The sequence below is a fragment of the Saccoglossus kowalevskii genome, chromosome 20, assembly GCF_978046115.1.
Source record: "Saccoglossus kowalevskii chromosome 20, keSacKowa6.1, whole genome shotgun sequence".
Taxonomy (NCBI): Eukaryota; Metazoa; Hemichordata; class Enteropneusta; family Harrimaniidae; genus Saccoglossus; species Saccoglossus kowalevskii.
The window spans coordinates 12,565,874-12,587,704 of record NC_140660.1 but is presented as its reverse complement, the minus strand read 5'-3'; the positions used below and the strand labels follow the sequence as shown (position 1 = coordinate 12,587,704).

General features: G+C 35.7%; 1 protein-coding gene across 1 annotated transcript in view; it reads right to left on the bottom strand.

Annotated features, from left to right (window-relative positions):
* Positions 1-21,831, bottom strand: part of LOC144355192 (uncharacterized) — a 50,436-nt gene extending 28,605 nt beyond the window's left edge. Inside the window, exons 1-13 of the mRNA XM_085494375.1 lie at positions 21,815-21,831; positions 19,962-20,062; positions 19,096-19,224; positions 16,041-16,155; positions 15,486-15,495; positions 14,474-14,569; positions 11,925-12,023; positions 10,717-10,815; positions 10,117-10,215; positions 5,720-5,818; positions 4,691-4,789; positions 4,085-4,183; positions 454-552 (exon numbers count right to left, since the gene is read on the bottom strand). Of these exons, the coding sequence (XP_085350501.1) occupies positions 454-552; positions 4,085-4,183; positions 4,691-4,789; positions 5,720-5,818; positions 10,117-10,215; positions 10,717-10,815; positions 11,925-12,023; positions 14,474-14,569; positions 15,486-15,495; positions 16,041-16,155; positions 19,096-19,224; positions 19,962-20,062; positions 21,815-21,831 (1,161 nt within the window). The remainder of the gene's footprint in view (positions 1-453; positions 553-4,084; positions 4,184-4,690; positions 4,790-5,719; positions 5,819-10,116; positions 10,216-10,716; positions 10,816-11,924; positions 12,024-14,473; positions 14,570-15,485; positions 15,496-16,040; positions 16,156-19,095; positions 19,225-19,961; positions 20,063-21,814) is intronic.

Sequence of the window (21,831 nt, the reverse complement as noted above, 5' to 3'; positions counted from 1 at the left end):
GTCTCAATTATCCCTGTGTTACACGAATTGTGTAATTTTATATCCGTTAAGAACTCGCACGCGAGGTGATAAAAGTATTATTTGGTATTTTAGATTAATATTTGGTCTTTTAGGTTAATATTTGGCCTGCCCTCGTGAACGTAGAGATAGGTCAAAAGGTCAAACAATTAAATCACAATAATCCTTGGTCAAAAACAAATTAATTTAAGTGACTACAACTTATTGCCGAGCGATTGGATCAATTCTATTGTCTCAGATGTAGTATAATTTTGTGTAATATAATTATTTGATACGCAGAGTTGTTAAGAAAATCGGATTATAATTTATCGCAATCTAAATATATTGATTTCAAAACCAGTACTGTATTCAAAACAAGTGCACATGCACATTTAAATACAATACATAAACGTTATAACAGTTAATCTTTACTTATGTTTTCTATGTTACACTTACTTCATCACGTGGATCTTTTTCCACACCTGCTTTCAGGAATATTTCTACTGTAGAATCACGTCCATTTTCTGCAGCTAGATGAAGCGGTGTCCGATTCTTCTGAAAGACAAAATGTTTAATGATAACAGAAGATAAATACCAAATTGATGCCGCAATAATAGATTTACAAGTAAACCTTACGCGCACCCTATGATATAACATGCATATATAGCGTATATAGCAACACGCAATATGTGTGTTGTCTTAAACTGAAATGTGTAACCAAACATTGTACACACAAAACATTCACATTGGTACAGTAATTACAATTTTTTCAAGTCATTCAATACTTAACATACATTGTTAGTTTATATTTTAAATATTCAGTTATTATGAGAAACTGACTGAATATTATTGTTTGTCCGTTACGTATCTTAACAATACAATGTGATAATCTCGTACATTTGTTAATATTCTTATTTCAGAATGGTGCGGGGAAAAGATGATTACAATTCAATGAAATCTAAAAATGTTGATTTTAAAGTGACACCATAGTATACAGAATTTTTTTTCTTCAAATTATTCAATCAAAATACAAGAGGTTGACCGTAACGATGAATCGTATGGCATACTGTGACATTTATGGGTGAACCAACACTCCAATGTGCCTACACGGTTGGATACAAAGCAAGAAAATAAATAAAAACAGATTTCCATGTACTGTGCATACGAGGCGCGGAATGTAAAATTATTATTTTGTGTATACTAGAATAAAACATACTAATAATAAGACCGTGGCGTCTGTGTTTTAAAATGATGTGTGCATTTTAAAAACGGCGTGACTGTGCGTTTTAATGGTGCGCGTTTTTAAATGACTGATGTGTGTATGTATTCATTAATTATATGTGCATTAAAAAATGATGTATGTATTTTAAATGGCGTGTGTATTAAAATGGCGTATGTTTTAAAAATGATGTATGTTTTTAAAATGACGTGTGTGTTTTAAAAATTATGTGTATATTAGAATGACGCGTGTTTTAAAATGACATGTGTGTTTGAAAACGACGTGTGTGTTTTTTAAAAATGACGTTTGTGAGGTCGAATGAAAATGTGTGCGTGTAAAAAGAAAAAAAACGCGTGCATTAACCTTTTTACGCCAGTGGAGGCGTCGTCTCAAGTGGTAGCCATTTTCGTTTGTCTATTTCTATAACGTCAATAAGGTACGTACAAAGGACGTGTCCAGCACGAACGTTTTATTCATTCGGCCCTATTAATTTAAAAACTTAAATAATATGAGTAACTAAGATTTGTGGTGTAATAATAAACTGTAGGTTGAGCATAAACCTTACAACATTTCTATGAAATGTACAATTATTACACACACACACACCATGTCACATGGTTCTTTTTCAACATTTGCTTTCAAGAGTATTTCTACTCATGAGTGGGAAGAACACAAAGAAAAAGTCAAACATTGAACTGGCACTACAGGTCGAATGACATGGAATCATACAAAAACTAACCAAACTCAAATGAACAGAAACCTCCGTAATTTTAAAAACTGATCTGCCACATATTGATACGATTTTCAATAAACCTACTCAGTAAATATAATCCCAGTAATCGGATTGGTTAATGCAAGCAGATTTAACTTCGGACATCATGACTGACTATTATAAAAGTACGTCGATGTTTCAAAATTTCAGTTGTTTTAAACACTATTTCATGAATAGTTATTGGAAATTATATATCAGATATTATTTATACTCTTCAAACCGCTAGACCTGTTTTTTTTACAAGTAAACAAAAGCTCACGTTTTGAATTGAATTCATAGTTAATTAAAATACCCATGCATCCCCAAAACCTGAGTACATACCTTGCGTCATTCGTAATAACCGTAGGACAATTCATCTTTTCTTGCTTGCGGTAAAAATTAAATGACAGATAACAACCCGAAATGGCAAAGAACAAGTTTTCGCGCTTTACGAACGTTATTGTTCGAACGCGGCTGTACTACTTCTAACACGTTCGAACTATATTTTACGAATGGGAAAATTAGGTATTTTTCGGTGTCTGATATATAATAATTGCTGTAATATTATTTGATACTAAATGTTGGTGAGAAAATTTGAATATAATTCATCGTTATCTGCTTGAACCTGGTCAAGGCAAGGTCAATGTCACGAGGTGCTTTGATCATTTAAGAACCGAATTGTGTATTGTTAAAAGGTCACGATCGGTAGATTAGACGCATCGGTAGATCAGTAGACATTACACGAACAGAAAGTTGTATTGTTATGTGACTGAACGAGTATCCATGTTATGAATGAACAGGCGTCTCGGGCCAATTAACGATAGATATAATTAGCTGTGTGAGTTCAGGGTCGTTGCTGATCGAGATCTTGTTCAACAAAGGGGTCTATGCTTTGCACGACCCTGAATGCTGACGAGCAGTACGACAACAGTCGAACAGGGCGTTTAACATTCGTCCGAATGCCAACAGAGAAGGGAGTCCTTCCGCTGTGGGCGTGACGACAGCAAACCCGGTCGCTGGCTACTTAAAATTCACCGGGCGACGCCGCCGACTGATACTGTTCGACACACGTCGGGAAACGTCATGCACGGTTACTAAAAAATAGTAACCGTGCGTCATGTAACGAACATTCATACACACAAACTAGTTAGTCCTGGGTTTTGAGTTATTATACTATAATTTCTAGAATTGTTCTTTTCCTAGCCAGTTTATTTATGTAATGTTTTACGTATGTGCGTATCACTGATATATGTGACGAATAGGGAATGCCGCTTCTCCCTGGTCGTCGAATCATTCCCTATCTTGCAGTGGTATCTAAAGTGCAAAATTTCGTAAACCCACCTCTTAAGAATAGAAAAGTTGCGTCGGTGCGTGGTGAGGGTTGCGTTTAATGCCGAACCTTTGCAGGTACAGGCGATTTTGCTGGGACGAACTGTATCAAGCGTATATTTTGTTTACCTATTAAACTATGGTTTCACGGAATTCATTAGACTGGCAAAGTCGGAACTTCCTTTTTGTTTTACCAAAAAAATAATTAATAGACATTTTAGCCTTTTTTGCGTGATCACGAAAACTAGCGTGCCCGTGAAAGAAATCCCAACTAGACGCATCTGCAGGCGACCCACTTCGTTGTAGTGAAAACCGGAGGGGAATCACCCCGGTGATTATGCTAATTAATTAAAAGTTGTTGACTGACAACGAATCAGCTCCGATGTTTGAATCACATTTCCGTTGTCATTTTTGTGAGTGAAATATCTGAACCCCAGCACCACTACCACCATAAGTGTAGCCTTCACTGCACTACAATAGTTTATCCCGTAACATTCAAACAATTAGATCACGATAATGCTTGGTCAAAAACGAATTTATGTCAGTGACTACAGCAATAATTATAGCCAAACGTTTGGATCAATTGTGTTGCGTCGAAGAAATTTAAATTGTTTTAATAGTCTTATTTGATACTGAATGTTGTTGAGGAAATCGGATAATAATTTATCGCAATCTAAATATATTGATTTCAAAGCCAGTATTGTATTCAAAAGAGCCAGTTCACATGCAGAGCAATACATAAACTTTGCAAAAGATAATGTTTGTTATGTTTACCCTATTACACTCACCTTATCACATGGTTCTTTTTTCACATTTGCTTTCAGGAGTATTTGAACTGTAGAATCATGTCCATTTTTTGCAGCCAAATGAAGCGGTGTCTTATGTGTCTGAAAGGCAAAAGTTATAATGATAACAGAAGATAAATGCAAATCGATGCAGCAAATGCCTACACAGATGGAAACAAAGCAAGAAAATAAATAAAAACAGATTTTACAATGAAACTACTTTATCAATAGAGCAGGCTTCATGGCAATGTAAGCACGGGCACATAACATCATAATTATCTAGTCTAAGCATGGTCATGATAAGTAAACAAATCAAATAAGTAATAATCCTTGTCAAGTATAAATGAATTCCAGTGACTTTCACATTAACAGTCAAACAGTCGGCTCAATTATATTATGTCAGAAGTAAAATAATTTTTTTTAATTGATACAATATGGATTACAATTTATAGTAATCTAAATATATTGATTTTAAAACCAGTCTAATGCGCACATGCAGTGGTTGGCTTGTATTCAAAACAGCAAGTTCACATGCACATAAGAAAATTCACAACAATACATGAAAGTTGTAAAAGATAATGTTCGTTATGTTTACTATGTTACACTTACTTCATCACGTGGATCTTTTTCCACACCTGCTTTCAGGAGTAATTCTACTATAGAATCACGTCCATTTTTTGCAGCAAAATGAAGCGGTGTCCGATTCAACTGAAAGACAAAAGGGCATATAGCAACACGCAATATGTGTGTTGTCTTAAACTGAAATGTGTAACCAAACATTGTACACACATGACACCACATTGGTACAGTAATCGTATCAGGATTTACTAGGAAAATAAGGCATGTAATACTTAACATACATTGTTAGTTCACATTTTAAAATATTCTTCTGTTATTATGTGAAACTGTCTGAATATTTTTAGTTGTCCGTTACGTATCTTAACGATACAATGTGACAATCGCGTACATTAGTTAATATTCTTATTCTATGTAATCTAAAAACGTTGATTTTTAAAAAGCCACAACAGTATACAAAATTACATGCTTATATATTATCCAAACAAAGTACTAAAGGTTGATTGTAATGACGGACTGCATGGCGTAGTGTGACATTCATGATTAAACAAACACTCCAATGTACCTATCGTGTCTTATAGTGTGTTGTCTTAAACTGAAATGTGTAACCAAATATATTGTATATATATATCATATACTTTGCAATGAATCTACTATATCAACGGAGCAGACATCATGACAATGTGTGCTGGAGCACAACTCATAATCATCTGGTCTAAGCAGGGTCAAGATAAATCAAAAAGTCGAATATTTACGGCACAACAATCATTGGTCGAAAACGAATAAATTCCAATGACTACAACCATAATTACAGTCGGCTCAATTCTATTATGTAAGTAAAATAATTGTTGGTAATAATTTTAATTGATACAAATGTTGATGAAAACCTTGGATTATAATGTATAGTAATCTAAATATATTCATTTCAAAACCAGTCTAATGCGCACATGCAGTGGTTGTCTTGTATTCAAAACAGCCAGTTCACATGCACATAAAAAATTCACAACAATACATGAAAGTTGTAAAAGATAATGTTCGTTATGTTTACTATGTTACACTTACTTTACCACGTGGATCTTTTTCCACACCTGCTTTCAGGAGTAATTCTACTATAGAATCACGTCCATTATTTACAGCATAATGAAGTGGTGTCTCATTCCACTGAAAGACAAAATGTTTAATGATAACAGAAGATAAATACCAAATTGATGCAGCAATAATATATTCACAAGTAAACCTTATGCGCACCATATGATATAACCTGCATATATAGCGTATATAGCAACACGCAATATGTGTGTTGTCTTAAACTGAAATGTGTAACCAAACATATTGTACACACAAAACATTCACATTGGTACAGTAATTACGATTTTTTCAAGAAAATTAGTCATTCAATACTTAACATACATTGTTAATTTATATTTTTAAATATTCAGTTATTATGAGAAACTGACTGAATATTTTTATTTGTCCGTTACGTATCTTAACAATACAATGTGATAATCTCGTACAAATGTTAATATTCTTATTTCAGAATGGTGTTGGGAAAAGATGATTACAATTCAATGTAATGTTATGTAACAATGTTGATTTTAATGTGACACAATAGTAACAGAATTAATTTGTTTGCAAATTATTCAATCAAAATACAAAAGGTTGACCTTAATGATGAATAGTATGGCGTAGTGTGACATTTATGGGTGTACCAACACTCCCATGTGCCTACACGGTTGGATACAAAGCAAGAAAATAAATAAAAACAGATTTCCATGTACTGTGCATACGAGGCGAGGAATGTAACATTATTATTTTGTGTATAAATGACTGATGTGTGTATGTATTCGTTAATTATATGTGCATTAAAAATGATGTATGTATTTTAAATGGCGTGTGTATTAAAATGAAGTATGTTTTAAAAACTATGTATGTTTGAAAAATGACGTGCGTGTATTAAAAATGATGCGTGTATTAAATGACGCGTGTTTAAAAACGACGCGTGTGTTTTAAAATGGCGCGTGTTTTAAACATTATATGTATATTAAAATGACATTTCTATTTTAAAAATTACGTGTTTGAAAACGACGTGGGTGTTTGTAAAAATGACGTGTGTGTGTTCGAATGAAAATGTGCGTGTGTAAAAAAAAAAAACTCGTGCATTAACCTTTTTACCCCTGTGGAGGGCGCTATCTTCAAATGATTTTTTTCGTGTGTGTGTTAACAAAATCGCGTGCATTAACCTATTCACGCCAGTGGAGGCGTCGTCTCATGTGGTAGCCATTTTCGTTTGTGTATTTTTATAACGTCAATAAGGTACGTACAAAGGAACGTGCCCAGCACGAACGTTTCATTCATTCGGCCCTATAAATTTAACAACTTAAATAATATGAGTAACTAAGATTTGTGGTGTAATAATAAACTGTAGGTTTAGCATAAACCTCACAACATTTCTATGAAATGTACAATTATTACACACACACACCATGTTACATGGTTCTTTTTCAACATTTGCTTTCAAGAGTATTTCTACTCATGAATGGGAAGAACACAAAGAAAAAGTCAAACAATGAAGTGGCACTACAGGTCGAATGGAAAGAAATCATACAAAAACTAACCAACTCAAATGAACAGAAACCTCCGTAATTTTAAAACCTGATCTGCCACATATTGATAACACGATTTTCAATAAATCTATATTCAGTTGTTACGAACGGGAATACGAGATAGTCTCCCGCGAACCTGGTCGCCACTATCTCGCACTCCAGAACGCAACACTAAAGGTCAAACAAAGGCACACAGTCAGGATATGTCCAATAATACTAATTTAATAATACAATAAGCATAAACCAGTAACAGGAGTGATATAAATCACAAACTGGTCAACAATATACATCACAATAAATATAACATTAATGATAATAGCCCAGCTCGGAATTGCCTACCCTACCTAAGTGCAGAACTCGTACTGCGTAGCTTCAGCGATAGTACAGTTAATCACAGCAACGTCGACGGCGATATCAGTTCTACAGCTCCAAACTACGAAGTCTCGGGGAATGCAAATTACACGACACTGACCGTAATGTTACACGACTTCCATACCGTCTGTGCAGAGAAAAGACCAATATCAGCAAACCACGCGTTCTGGCGAAACACAGGTCTTTGAATAAAGTTGGTTTTACAGCGCAGAACCACAGCAGGCTGTTTTGCGTCTATCAGTCCCACATGCCGAATTGGTCAGGCATTATCTTGAGACATACGTTGGCTGCCACGTTGACACTGCACCGGAGCTGAGCTGAACTGCACTGCACTGGTCGGGAGCTGGGTGACAACTGACTAACTCGTGTTCACGTTCGTCTTGCACAAACACGAACAAAAGAATATAAATTAGCAATGACAATACATGCTGTCTATTCTAATTCCGCAGCTGGGCAAGCCTCACTAGCTAACGGGGCATTATCGAAATACATTTACTTTACAGCAAAAATAGAATATCATAACATGCAATTATAATCCTAGTAACCGGATTGGTTAATGCAAGCCGATTTAACTTCGGACATCATGACCGACTATTATAAAGTACGTCGGTGTCTCAAAACTTCGGTCATTTTAAACATTGTTTCATGAATTGTAATTTGGAATTATATTATTTCAGATATTATTTAAATTCTACAAACCGCAAAACCTGTTTCACTTGTGTCGCGCAACGTTTTTTTACAAGTAAAGAAAAGCCCACGTTTTGAATTAAATTCAAAATATAGCACCCATACATCCCCAAAACCTGAGTGCATACTTTGCGTCATTCGTAATAACCGTATGACAATTCATCTTTCCTTGCTTGCGGTAAAAAATAATGACAGATAACAACCCAAAATGGCAATGGACAACTTTTCGCGCTCTACAAACTTTAATGTTCGAACGCGGCTGTACTACTTCTAACACGTTCGAACTATATTTTACGAATGGAAAAATATATTATAATTGTTGTAATATTATTATTTGATACTAAATGTTGGTTAGGAAATTTGAATATAATTCATCGTTATCTGCTTGAACCTGGTCAAGGCAAGGTCAATGTCACGAGATGCTTGGATCATATGAGAACCGAATTATGTATTGTTAAAAGGTCACAATTGTTATGAGCCCAGTCGGTAGACGTATTTGACATTACATGAACAGAAAGTTGCATTGTTATGTGACCTGATGTCACCCTTGGACAAAACTGAACGAATATCCGTATGATGAATGAACAGGTGCCGCGGGCCAATTAACGATCGACACAATTACTTGTGTGACGACATAGGATTTAAAAACTGAAACACCGTGGTTGTGGATTGTTGCTGCTCGAGATGTTGTTCAACAATTGGGGTCTACGCTTTGCACGACCCTGAAAGCTGGTGAGCAGTACCACCACCACCACCACCACCACTACATACTATCATAGTCGAATCTGGCGTTTAACATCAGTCTGAGGTCCAACTGGAAAGGAAGCCCTGGCGCTGTGAACGAGAACGTAGAGTTTGACGCTTCAACTCGTTAACTCTGGTCGCTGGCTACATAAAATTCACAGGGCGACTCCGCGGACTGATACTGTTCGACACACGCCGGGAAACGTCAGGTACCGAACAATACTTCACACATACTAGTTAGTCCTTGGCTTCGAGTTATGCGAAATTTCGTTATTAAACTATGTTGTTAATGCATAGAATAGTTTTTTCCTGGCATGTTTATTTATGTAGGATGGTTACCGACCTTGCTGGGGTGTCTACAGAGCAAACTTTCGTAAACCCACCGCTTACCAATAGAAAAAGTGCGTGATGAGGGTCGCGTTTAATGCTGAACCTTTGCAGGGGCGGGCGATATTGCTGGGGAGAACTGTATCAAGCATATATTTTGTGTACCTAATAAACTATGGTTTCACGGAATTCATGTGTGGTGTCGTATGTGTAAGATTGGCCGGTGTGCATTATTGCTTCTTATTATACATGTATATGCATGTAATTATATTGAATTATACTAGTGCCCATCAGTCTCAATTATCTCTGTGTTACACGAATTGTGTAATTTTATATCCGTTAAGAACTCGCACGCGAGGTGATAAAAGAATTATTTGGTATTTTAGATTAATATTTGGTCTTTTAGATTAATATTTGGCCTGCCCTCGTGAACGTGATGATTAATTAGATCACAATAATCCTTGGTCAAAAACAAATTAATTTAAGTGACTACAACTTATTGCCGAGCAATTGGATCAATTCTATTGTCTCAGATGTAGTATAATTTGTGTAATATTATTTGATACGGAGAGTTGTTAAGGAAATCGGATTATAATTTATCACAATCTAAATATATTGATTTCAAAACCAGTACTGTATTCAAAACAAGTGCACATGCACATTTAAATACAATACATGACCGTTACAAAAGATAATCTTTAATTATGTTTACTATGTTACACTTACGTTATCACGTGAATCTTTGTTCACACCTGCTTTCAGGAGTATTTCTACTGTAGAATCAAGTCCAATCTGTGCAGCTCTATGAAGCGGTGTCCTATGGAACTGAACGACAAAAGGTATAACAAGACAGGATAAATACCAAATTGATGCAGCAATACTATATTTATAAGTAAGTCCTATCTTGACAAAAGAACACATGCATACCCCATGGAGTTAAAAATCATTTTACCTCCATGCATACACTATGCTATTACATGCATACATGACGTAAACGTATATAGCAACACACAATATGTGTGAAATGTGTAACCATACATATTGTGTACACACATGCAACCACATTGGTACAGTAATCTTATTATGATTTGTTAGGAAAATAAGGCATTCAATATTTGTAATAATTTTAATTGATACAAATGTTGATGAGAAAATTGGATTATAATTTATAGTAATCTAAATATATTGATTTCAAAACCAGTCTAATGCGCACATGTAGTGGTTGTCTTGTATTCAAAACAGCCAATTCACATGCACATTAAAAAAATCACAATACATGAAAGTTTTAAAAGATAATGTTCGTTATGTTTACTATGTTACACTTACGTTATCACGTGGATCTTTTTCCACATCTGCTTTCAGGAGTATTTCTACTGTAGAATCAAGTCCACCCTGTGCAGCTATATGAAGCGGTGTCCAATGCAACTGAACGACAAAAGGTATAACAAGACAGGATAAATACCAAATTGATGCAGCAATACTATATTTATAAGTAAGTCCTATCTTGACAAAAGAACACATGCATACCCCATGTTATTACATGCATACATGACGTAAACTTATATAGCAACAAGCAATATGCGTGAAATGCGTAACCACACATATTGTACACACATGACACCACATTGGTACAGTAATGTTATTATGATTTGTTAGGAAAATAAGGCATTCAATATTTGTAATAATTTTAATTGATACAAATGTCGGTGAGAAAATTGGATTATAATTTTTAGTAATCTATAAATATTTATTTTAAAAGCAGTGTAATGCACACATGAATTTTGCAAAGAGCCTATTATATCAATGAAGCAGGCCTCTTGAAATGTGTGCTTGAGCACAGACATCTAATCTAATTTATCTAATCACGATATGTGAAAAATTCGTAATAAGTACAAGTATAAATCAATTCTAATGATTACGACCATAATTGTAGTGAAAACGGCCGGGTCAAATCTATTGTGTCCGATGTATTTAAAACTATGTAGTATTCTTATTGACACTGAATGATGAGAAAATTTGACAAACCATATTGAAAAAGAGAAACTACGTTCACAATACATTACATCAATGTTAGTAAATTTGTATGTAAAAACGATATACCTAAACACATATTCTATATAAGAGACGCCCCAACAGTGTAATTTAATACGTTGTATGGATGGTTTTGAACCATCAATTTGCATGGCCCCGGAATCAGGTACACAGTCAAATCGACCATCTTGACACCCCTAGATATGATAGTTTAACCATAACCATGATTGTGTAGGAAATACAATGTCTATTTAGAATATAGAACATTCCATTAATAAAGAAATTATAAGTCAGAGCTAGATAAAACTGAGATTTTTACCGACGATATTAAGACAGTAGAGTTTCATAATGTACCTAACCTGTCTAGGCGATTGGGTGGCGCAATTGACAATATAATAATTACTCGTGACACAGAGCACTGTAACAGACATAAGGTTATACAGTGAAAATGGCACTACACTAAAGTCACGATGTTATACGTTGTAACATTACTACAGACTCACCAAATCCAATGGGTTTTTTAATGCTCCGTTTTGTAGAAGCAAATTTACGATTTCATCTTTACCAAGTTCTGCTGCATAATGGAGTGGTGTACGTTTGAACTGAAAAACATCAAGATGTGGATGATGATTAAGATATATCAGCGATAAAATATACATTACTTCTGTATTCATTATGGCGTTCTAATGTTACACGGGAAAAAGTTTTTACAGTAATTGACATTAATTAAAACTGAAATGAACACTCGCATCCTGAGAAATGTTTAAAACAAGATGTACAAGACAATGGAAAGGGACTAGATTGAAATCTACAACCGATATATATCAATAATCGAAATTGTAGCATGCGGAACCAATTTTGCAAAGCTACATTTTCAGTTCAAAAACTGGGTTTGGGGTTTTAAATTTATTATGTTTTATTTATAACGTGTTAATTGGTATAAAATCATGTGTATCTATATTTAGTGATATGCGATTAACAGCAGTGACTTAATCATGAAAATGCGTATGGCTATGTGAGTTTTCTCGAAAGTGATGAGTTAGATTTTGGACCAGTGGTTTAAGTACTAACAACATGAGACAATCGGGAAAGCGGGGAATGGAATATAGAAAATTATAATCGGATAAATAACGCACACAAATGTTAAAAGTATAGACAATACTGATATGGTAATATATTATCATAGATTTGCAGACGTTGTACAATATTAAGTGAACACAATTACATTTTTGCATGGCGCTATTTTAAATTGCAATGGAAAACAAGCCATTGAAATATTGCTTGCCGCGTTTCGCAAAATAGAGGTGTTAAATACCGGTCTAGGTCAGCCTCGTCATAGTGCAGTTTTCAATTTATTTTGCTTGTAATTATTTTATATTTTGTTGTCGAAATTGGACACACCCACCATCTTCCGAAAGTACAGTTTTCCTTGCATTTTTTGTTCAAATTTAGAAAATGTTTTTATTCCTGTTTTTACCTAGACGATCGGCATGCTAGTAACAAGGGGTGTTATATTTGTTAATGTTTATATTGCTGTTTGTAATTGTTATTGTTATGCGATTTCCGAATTTTCTTTTCCTAGTACTGTAGGTTGCATTTGACGAACGACAGTGTTTTTTGACAGTCCCGTTTTTCGGGGGATGTAGAATCTTAATGCAGGCTGTTTGGTTTTTGGTTTAAGCAGTAAAATTGTGCTCTTCGTACAATGTAATGGAAACCATTTTAGTCTGCTTCGTTTGTCATAAATCAATGGTTCGCCCGACTGCAAATACGTGGCCGCACCTTGCATGAACCTTAAATTATGTAAGCGTGTTGTACTTTGTTGGCTATGATGAGTCCAGATAAGACCGAGTGCAAAGAAAGCCATGCAAAGCATCGAACGAAATAGCTGTTGCTATTCACGACATAGTTTTTTTTTACCTGACTGCATACATTAGAAAGCACAATGGCTTCTCGCCGCTAGAGGGCGCGACTTGTGGGGATGATAACATACAGTAACTACACGAGTATGCCAGAGAGATGTTACTGATTGATAACAGCTATCAATAAGAACAATAATAAAAAATATTTTCTTTTACAGGGACGAATTTCACATATCATTTGTTAAATATTTGAAATGAAATGATCTGATCTGAAATTTGAAACTAGACTCTCTGTATGAAGACCGCATCTTTCAAAAACATATTGTCGCGTATAAGACAAACTAAAACGAAGGTATTAAGGAGGAAGAGATTCGACGTAGCAATTTGATTGTTTCGATACCAAACTATTATTAATATTGCAATTAAATAGTTTTTCTGATGTATTTTATGACTATAAATTAATCACATTTATTCATGGCTCACGTTTGTATAGAGCATCATCTATGGCTATTGCAAATACTGTAAAACATGTTGAAAAAGTGGCATGCAATTTTAGCGAATGATGGTAAAATGACGCAGTAGCGAAATGTTGATTTAGCGAATCCCCCTTGTCATTGTTGATTTCTTTGTTTGGCGGCCTTTTTGAATTGATAATAAAGTCATTAGCGACATCTTGAATTAACGAAGCGGTTCTCTCGCTAAATTCGCGAAAAAGACATGCTTTACAGTAGATATAATTAAACCTTGTGCATATAGATCGGTGTTACGCCAAATATATGCAAGGATGTATGACTTGGCGAATGTATGACTTGATACAAATCGAAAGGTATTCACGATATCATTAAAATATCGATATATCGAAACTAAAAAAAATGAAATTTTAGAAGTCGCTATTGACTAAATGATTGACTTGTTTTATGTTTCTGCGAATTTTACAGAGATGCATTGTTATGAAGCTATTAAAATTTCGACAAAATAATCCAAGTGTAGGTTTTGATTTATGCGATTATATTGATGTGCTATGTATATTTAAACATTCACGTCCATCTTTCACTATAGCATTGTTGGGGCCGTTATTTAATTGTAAGAATAATAAATATAACAATAAAAACATTATGTATGTATATTGCGTTATTTGCAGATGTACTTCATGTCGGTGCCAGGATGAAAATAAAGATATTGTTACTTACTTTACCCAACGAATTTACATCTATTCCAGATTTTAATAATGATATCACTCCATCGGTATTACCATTTCTAACTGCGACATGTATGGGATCATCAGGCTTGTAAATAAAGAAAACAATACACTGTGATTGATACCATGATTAAAAACAACTATAGTTAGCAACGTGTCAGTGTGTGGCGCCCCTTTTAGTGGTCGAACTTGGTAGGCTTAGTTTGGATTTAGTCTACAGTTAATATTGTTGAAGAGGTGGGGGGGGGGGTAATTACAATACTAGCTTCAATAGGGGCAAATTACCAGAGGATAACTTGATGAGACGTTTGAATAAAGATGTATTTATAAATCCAAACTGAGTGCTTATACTTTTATATTACATATAAACTGGTAGGCGAGTAACATTGATAATTAGTGCTCATATCCAAGTTTTTCCCCTACTACAATCAAATACCGTACCACACCACATCAATAACAAATAATTTCGGTAACGTATTTGAGTGTAACTGATAGAAAAGGGACGAATTACGAGGAGGTTTTGAACTGGTTCCTCATTTTCCATATTCTGCAGCTTTCACACATTGGTCTGACAATAAAGTCAATAATATCAATTATAAATCATATTACATTGACCTAGAAATCTGTTGTAATAATAATTTATAATACCTGAAACTATGCCTATAGTAGAAAAATGAAATGAACCAACCCAGATTCATATTGTGCCTGATTTCGTTTTACAACAATAAATGTTCTTCCTCCCTAACAGTAATACTAGCTAAGCTTGTGATTGCCAGTTTCGTGTAAATTTGTTAAGTTGTTGATAGCCAGATATACTGTATTTGTATATAATTAAAGGATTAGTAAAACAGACGCAGATCAGTACTGTTATGAACAAAGAAAATCTTTCATATTGTGTATTTTCATCCGTGTTCTAAATGGAATTCCAAATTGAATAAGTTGAATTAATATAAATAGTCGATTCCTGTGATTAAAAAGAAAGAATAAAACAAAATCATACACACCTTATCATGCCTGAAATTCAAAAAGAAAACAAGTTAGTTTGGACATTAGACAGCATTTACATACTGTGCAAATAAACACAGCTAATGATGACGGTATGTAAACTCGAGATGATTGTCTCGCTTGTACCATGAAAGCGAACCACATACTATCATTCATCTATTTCAGTTTTAGATATACAGTGTTACACACAACCAGTGTAGAGTGCATTTTAATTCACAATGGGTTATCTAATCTAAAGCATATAAGCAGATCACGGCAAATCATTGCTAAGATTAGATAGTGTAAAAAATGTATTTTAGCTAGCATGTTTAGCTAATCTGTAAATTCGCTAATTGGAGATGTAGATGAGTTAATAGAGTTTAATCTCACAGTGCGATATTTGACACTTTAACTAAGTTAATATTAATTATATGCAGCTATTTCAACGTGTTTAACATTATTGCGTCACTGTGCATCAACAACGGGCATTGTTTCTCATCAATAATATGTTATTCATTGTGCATGCTGTGGTATTTGCCAGATGCAATATTTGTAATACTATAAAATAGAATTACTTGCCAATACGAATAGGTCTTGCTATTATCCATTCAGTATTACACACAATTTGTATACTCCCGACTAAACTAAGTTCACGAGATTTTAATAAGCAACCAATCAAACCATGCTGTCCTGTGAAAAGACAATAACGTAAAATTATAAAACGAACCTCAAGTGCTGTTAGCTAATGATGCGAAACGGTTGCGAAAAACGAAAAATGTGGGGTTCAGAGAAATATACAGATAAAACCCACATTGAAAAATTAAATTTAAAATTTTGTAAAATACTTCCACACGTTCACCAGTTAGAAACAAACTCGGGGAATTAGGAAGACATCCAATCTCAGTATCCATTAACAACACGATGCTAGGCTGGTAGGTGTCTTATCACTGTTAACTAGTTATACAAAACGCCTACGAAAAAACTAATCATTCAATAGAACATCGTTCTGGGCGCTCGATAACATGTAACTAAGGTATCGCGGTACAATGACGTCACCAGCGAGAAATGCGATCCGTTTCTAAACAAACATTAGTATGGCCAATTATATAAATTACGACATACAGAAACTGTCATAGATATGAGCACGAACTGTGACTCAGAATTTATGTGAAAGGCGGTCAGTACAAATATGAATAACAAGACGGAGTGCATGGCTGCACCGGTGTATAGCAAATGATCTTTCACACTGTGCCACAGTCACTCGTTATTCATTCAACCCAAGTATTCACATATGGCATCTAATTTTATGGCTTGCAATTTACCCGAAAACAGACAATAAGTTTATGCGCATCGAACTCAGTGAGAGAAAGGCACTGACGGAAGTCTATGGTGTTGCAGGTGACGTCATGTTGGACTTTGTCATGTGTATACTAACACTCAACTGCAAACTACGGGCTTAGTGGAGTAATTAAAGTCTTGTTGCGGTCTTGGTCTGCGCATTACATAGATTGTTCATAATCAGTGTTATTTCATATTCTGGTCGAAGTTATTTACAAACAATATCTGAAATTTTCATAATATTGCACGCATTACACGCCACAATTTGTGCATTGCTTTTTAGGGTACATTTTCTAAAGGTCAAATCTAATATTTCAGTAAAGACGGAGCGCTTGCGCATTTTATAGTATGATTACAAATGATGCTAAGCAGTCTTGATGTCACAAAATTACACAAGAATTAGGAAACGAAACGATGATATGTGACGTCACGATAAACTATGGCATGTAGGTCGGATCGCTCACGGCCGTAATTCACTTGGGTTATATTGGCTTTATTATGGCCCCGTATAATTGGTATATGTGGAATGTAGACGCATTGTTCTCTGGATTAATGTAGAATCCCGACCACTGGTGTGAAGTTTTTGGTAGTTTGAACCGTTCATTCAGGAAAATAATAAAATTTGACCGCGTGTAACACAATGTGTCGCTAAAATATGTTACCCTATGGTCCGAAACCACCTCAGGAGTCACCCACCCATGACGTGAATGGTAATTGGATTTCTGCCAAGTCTGCGTCTCATTGCATTACAGGTGAATCATAATCTAATTATAAAATTCAAAGGTTTCGAGATGCCACACGACGACAGTGTACAACAACTTGCGCATGTGCAGTTAATTCAACAGTTTCCCGTTCATGGAAGACTCACCAGCGTGGACGTCATTTCTGGTACGGAATAAGTACGCCAGCATTTAAGCTACCAAAATATTTGAGCCGCCCGCCAATTTTGCACTGGCCGAAACCCCCATGGTCTTCAACTGTAACTATTACAAATGGTAACTCATTATTACGCCAACATTTAGGCTACCAACAGATTTGAGACAGCCATGAACTTTGCACCGGCGGAAATGCCAGTATTTCATTGTAACTATTACAACCAATTAATTATTACGCCAACATTTAAGCTACCAAAATATTTGAGACGTCCGCCAATTTTGCACCGGCGGAAATCCCATGGTTTTCAACTGTAACTATTACAACTAATTAATTATTACGCCAACATTTAAGCTACCAACAGATTTGAAACAGCCACGAACTTTGCACCGGCGGAAATTCCATGGTCTAATACTGTAACTATAACAACTAATTAATTATTACGCCTACATTTAAGCTACCAACAGATTTGAGACAGCCACGAACTTTGCACCGGCGGAAATTCTATGGTCTAATACTGTAACTATTACAACTAATTAATTATTACGCCAACATTTAAGCTACCAACAGATTTGAAACAGCCACGAACTTTGCACCGGCGGAAATTCCATGGTCTAATACTGTAACTATAACAACTAATTAATTATTACGCCTACATTTAAGCTACCAACAGATTTGAGACAGCCACGAACTTTGCACCGGCGGAAATTCTATGGTCTAATACTGTAACTATTACAACTAATTAATTATTACGCCAACATTTAAGCTACCAACAGATTTGAAACAGCCACGAACTTTGCACCGGCGGAAATTCCATGGTCTAATACTGTAACTATAACAACTAATTAATTATTACGCCTACATTTAAGCTACCAACAGATTTGAGACAGCCACGAACTTTGCACCGGCGGAAATTCTATGGTCTAATACTGTAACTATTACAACTAATTAATTATTACGCCAACATTTAAGCTACCAAACGATTTGAGACAGCCACGAACTTTGCGCCGGCGGAAATTCCATGGTCTAATACTGTAACTATTACAACTAATTAATTATTACGCCAACATTTAAGCTACCAAAATATTTGAGACGTCCGCCAATTGTGCACCGGCGGAAATTCCACGGTCTTTCTCTGTAACTATTACACCTAATACTACATGCAATCTACTACACGAAATGTGCGCGATAAAAAGCAACAAAAGACACCCCTATAATTTGAATTTATATTTTTGCAACTATAGGCATTTTTATCGGCCACTAGGCTTACCAAATATACGAGGGCAATGTGGAACAATACTGTAAATCAATACCGTACATTATAGCCATTCCGTGTCACAGTTCGAGTAGCGTTTGCAAAGTCACCTTGCGTTACGATCACTAAAATCACTATGAATCAGCATCATCATTGTCTCTTACCTGCAGTGTCAACCTGTTCAATTACTTCAAGAATCAGAGAGTTGGATGTAACTTCAAGGGCAATGATTCCCGTAGATTCTGTTCGACGCGTTGTCCGGCGGTCTTCTGGCTGTGTATAGTTTTTGTGAGCTACAATTTATACACAATACAGGGGATTCCCCTAATGTATTTACAGTATTTAAATTAATACAAGCCGTCCAATCACATGCTTCATTTTAAACAACATGGTCACATGTGTCTGAAGTAATCAGATCCGCCTCAGTTCATGTGCGCATGTGCAGTTCAGTCAAGTTTCCGTCGTGGTGCGAGGCTGACAGTCTGATCACGAATTAGGGTAGTCACAACATTCCTCATATTCTCTGTTTGGTGGTCTGAGGACACACGAACATTACCATTGGAGCATTAAGCGATTAGTAACAGAGGGAATTATTTTCTAAACAACATGTAGTACCCGTGAACACACCAGCTACGTGCGGTGAACATCGGAATATCTGACCGAACTAATTTTAAAGTTTAATCTCAAAAACTTTAATTTATCAATGTAATTTACTTAACACATGTAACATTTAATTTAAACACTGGATTATACACAGAATGTACGACATTATTACCCGGCGGTAAACACTGAGCTCTTCTGACCTTTAAGCCTGCTCCGGCTGTAAAGCATGTTGTCATACACAATGTAGGGGAACTCCCAAATAATTATAATATTCAAATTATACCAGTGTCCAATAATACGAGTCTTGCTATGGACACGTGTTTGTATCGGCACCTCTGTTCACGCATGCGCTGTTCATTCAAGTTTGTGTAGTGTCGTGAAGCACTGCACCATACTGTGACCACGTACGAGGGTAACCGCAGCATACCCCGAACCACTATTTTCGGTGGTTGCCAAATACACGAGTTACTCGGCTTCATGAAACCCAATTCTGTCGAAGTAACACGAGAGCGCCAGGCAAGAAGCACCCTTCAGAAATTACAATATAGACAACACACGGAGTAACATGCCGTAGATATCGGCAAAACACGAACGATCATTTAAATATTTTATAATGTGAAATTTAGAACCAATATTTATTTTATCAATATTAGTTATTTGACACTATGTATGAATATACAATTGATGATATATACAATAAACGACGAAACAATACGATTTTTTATGCACAAACACGTATACCAGTACTGAACTGACGCACCGGCGGTGAATAGTTAATTCTGATTTGATGACTGATATCACGTGTTATCATAAATGATGTCATTGGAACATTGTTCTCTCGTTTTGATGGGCAGTGACGTATAGAATGTCACGATTTGCTGTCCACCATTAACACAATAAATCACTGCACCTAACACCTTGATCAAAACTAGCAATAACGCACGCCAACAGTTCGCGACTGTGAACAGATATATTGATGCACGTCCAACATTTTAGAATTTGTCAGGCGCGAAAACCACCGTTGTGCATCGGGTGTTACAACACAATCATTACTATGCCGATCATTACCTGAGTGCACCGGCGGAAATATACTGTAGAATACTTTATTTTCGCTTGGAATTTATTTTCGCTATTTTCGCTGATGGGATGTTTCCGTGAAAATAAAATCCAGCGAATATACTTTTTTCCCTATATTTCACATTAAAGTCATCAAAAATCAGTGAAAATGAATTCCATACAAAACGCCCAAAAAGCCTTTTCAGCGAAAATTAATTCCAGCGAAAATAAAGTATTCCACAGCTAATCCGGGTTCAAAGTAAATACATTCACAGATTTTACTCGATTTGACTCGCAGTACGCCACGCCGATTAACACCCGTCTCAGTCAATTCCGCCCTTATGTACATTATCCCCATGCAGTCGCATATTCGTTTGGTCACTTTCACTCCAATGCACATTCACTCTAGTCACTTGCACAAACATGACGTCATTAGGATGTTTAACGTATAAGTCGGATAGCTCTTTGATGAATGTATATTTAGAACATTTTTAATTTTTTTTTCGAGATATTATGTAACTATATGAATATATTTGCGAAATATGCTATGTATATACCTCTGCCATCACCATCTCGACAGTACTTGTTTTTGAGTACGTGCCCGTCTGTCAGTCTCACTACATAACAGGGGAATTCCCAATCTCATTGTAATATTCAAATCTTTGATTGTCCAATGAAAAGCAATGTACCGGTTATGTTGAATTGTCGCGTGACGACATTTGACCCACAGTTTGCGCATGTGCAGTTCATTCAATTGTGTTCTTTCGTCGACGGCAGACAAGTTGGACGTTACTCCTGGTGCTTCACAGAAAAGTGAACGATGCCTGAACAAATCACCGTGTTCTTCGCGGTGGAGCTACGTCATAGAATGTTCTGTCACCATACAGAGTTCTACGTTGCTAAGACGCGTACCTCTGTACTATGTATTTTTATTTCTGCACAAGCTGCTGTGGAACGCCGGTAGAAGAGCCGGTGAAGTGAAAACAGCTTTGCAGCGGAATTGTTGCCAGACGGCGGCATCGATATTTAATAGCAAAGCCATTAATCACGCTGACCTACTTTAATGCAGTCAGGTCTTTCGCTGTTTAAAGTCTCCCTAGTTCTGTGTTTTTTCGTAGCCTATTACCCATTTCCTCGACGAAAAAACCAGAAATCATATACACTTTAAAAAACAAGCTTCTATTATTTGCATTTTATTGCGTAGTCCATATCGTGACGTCTCACCTGCTGGATGACGTCAT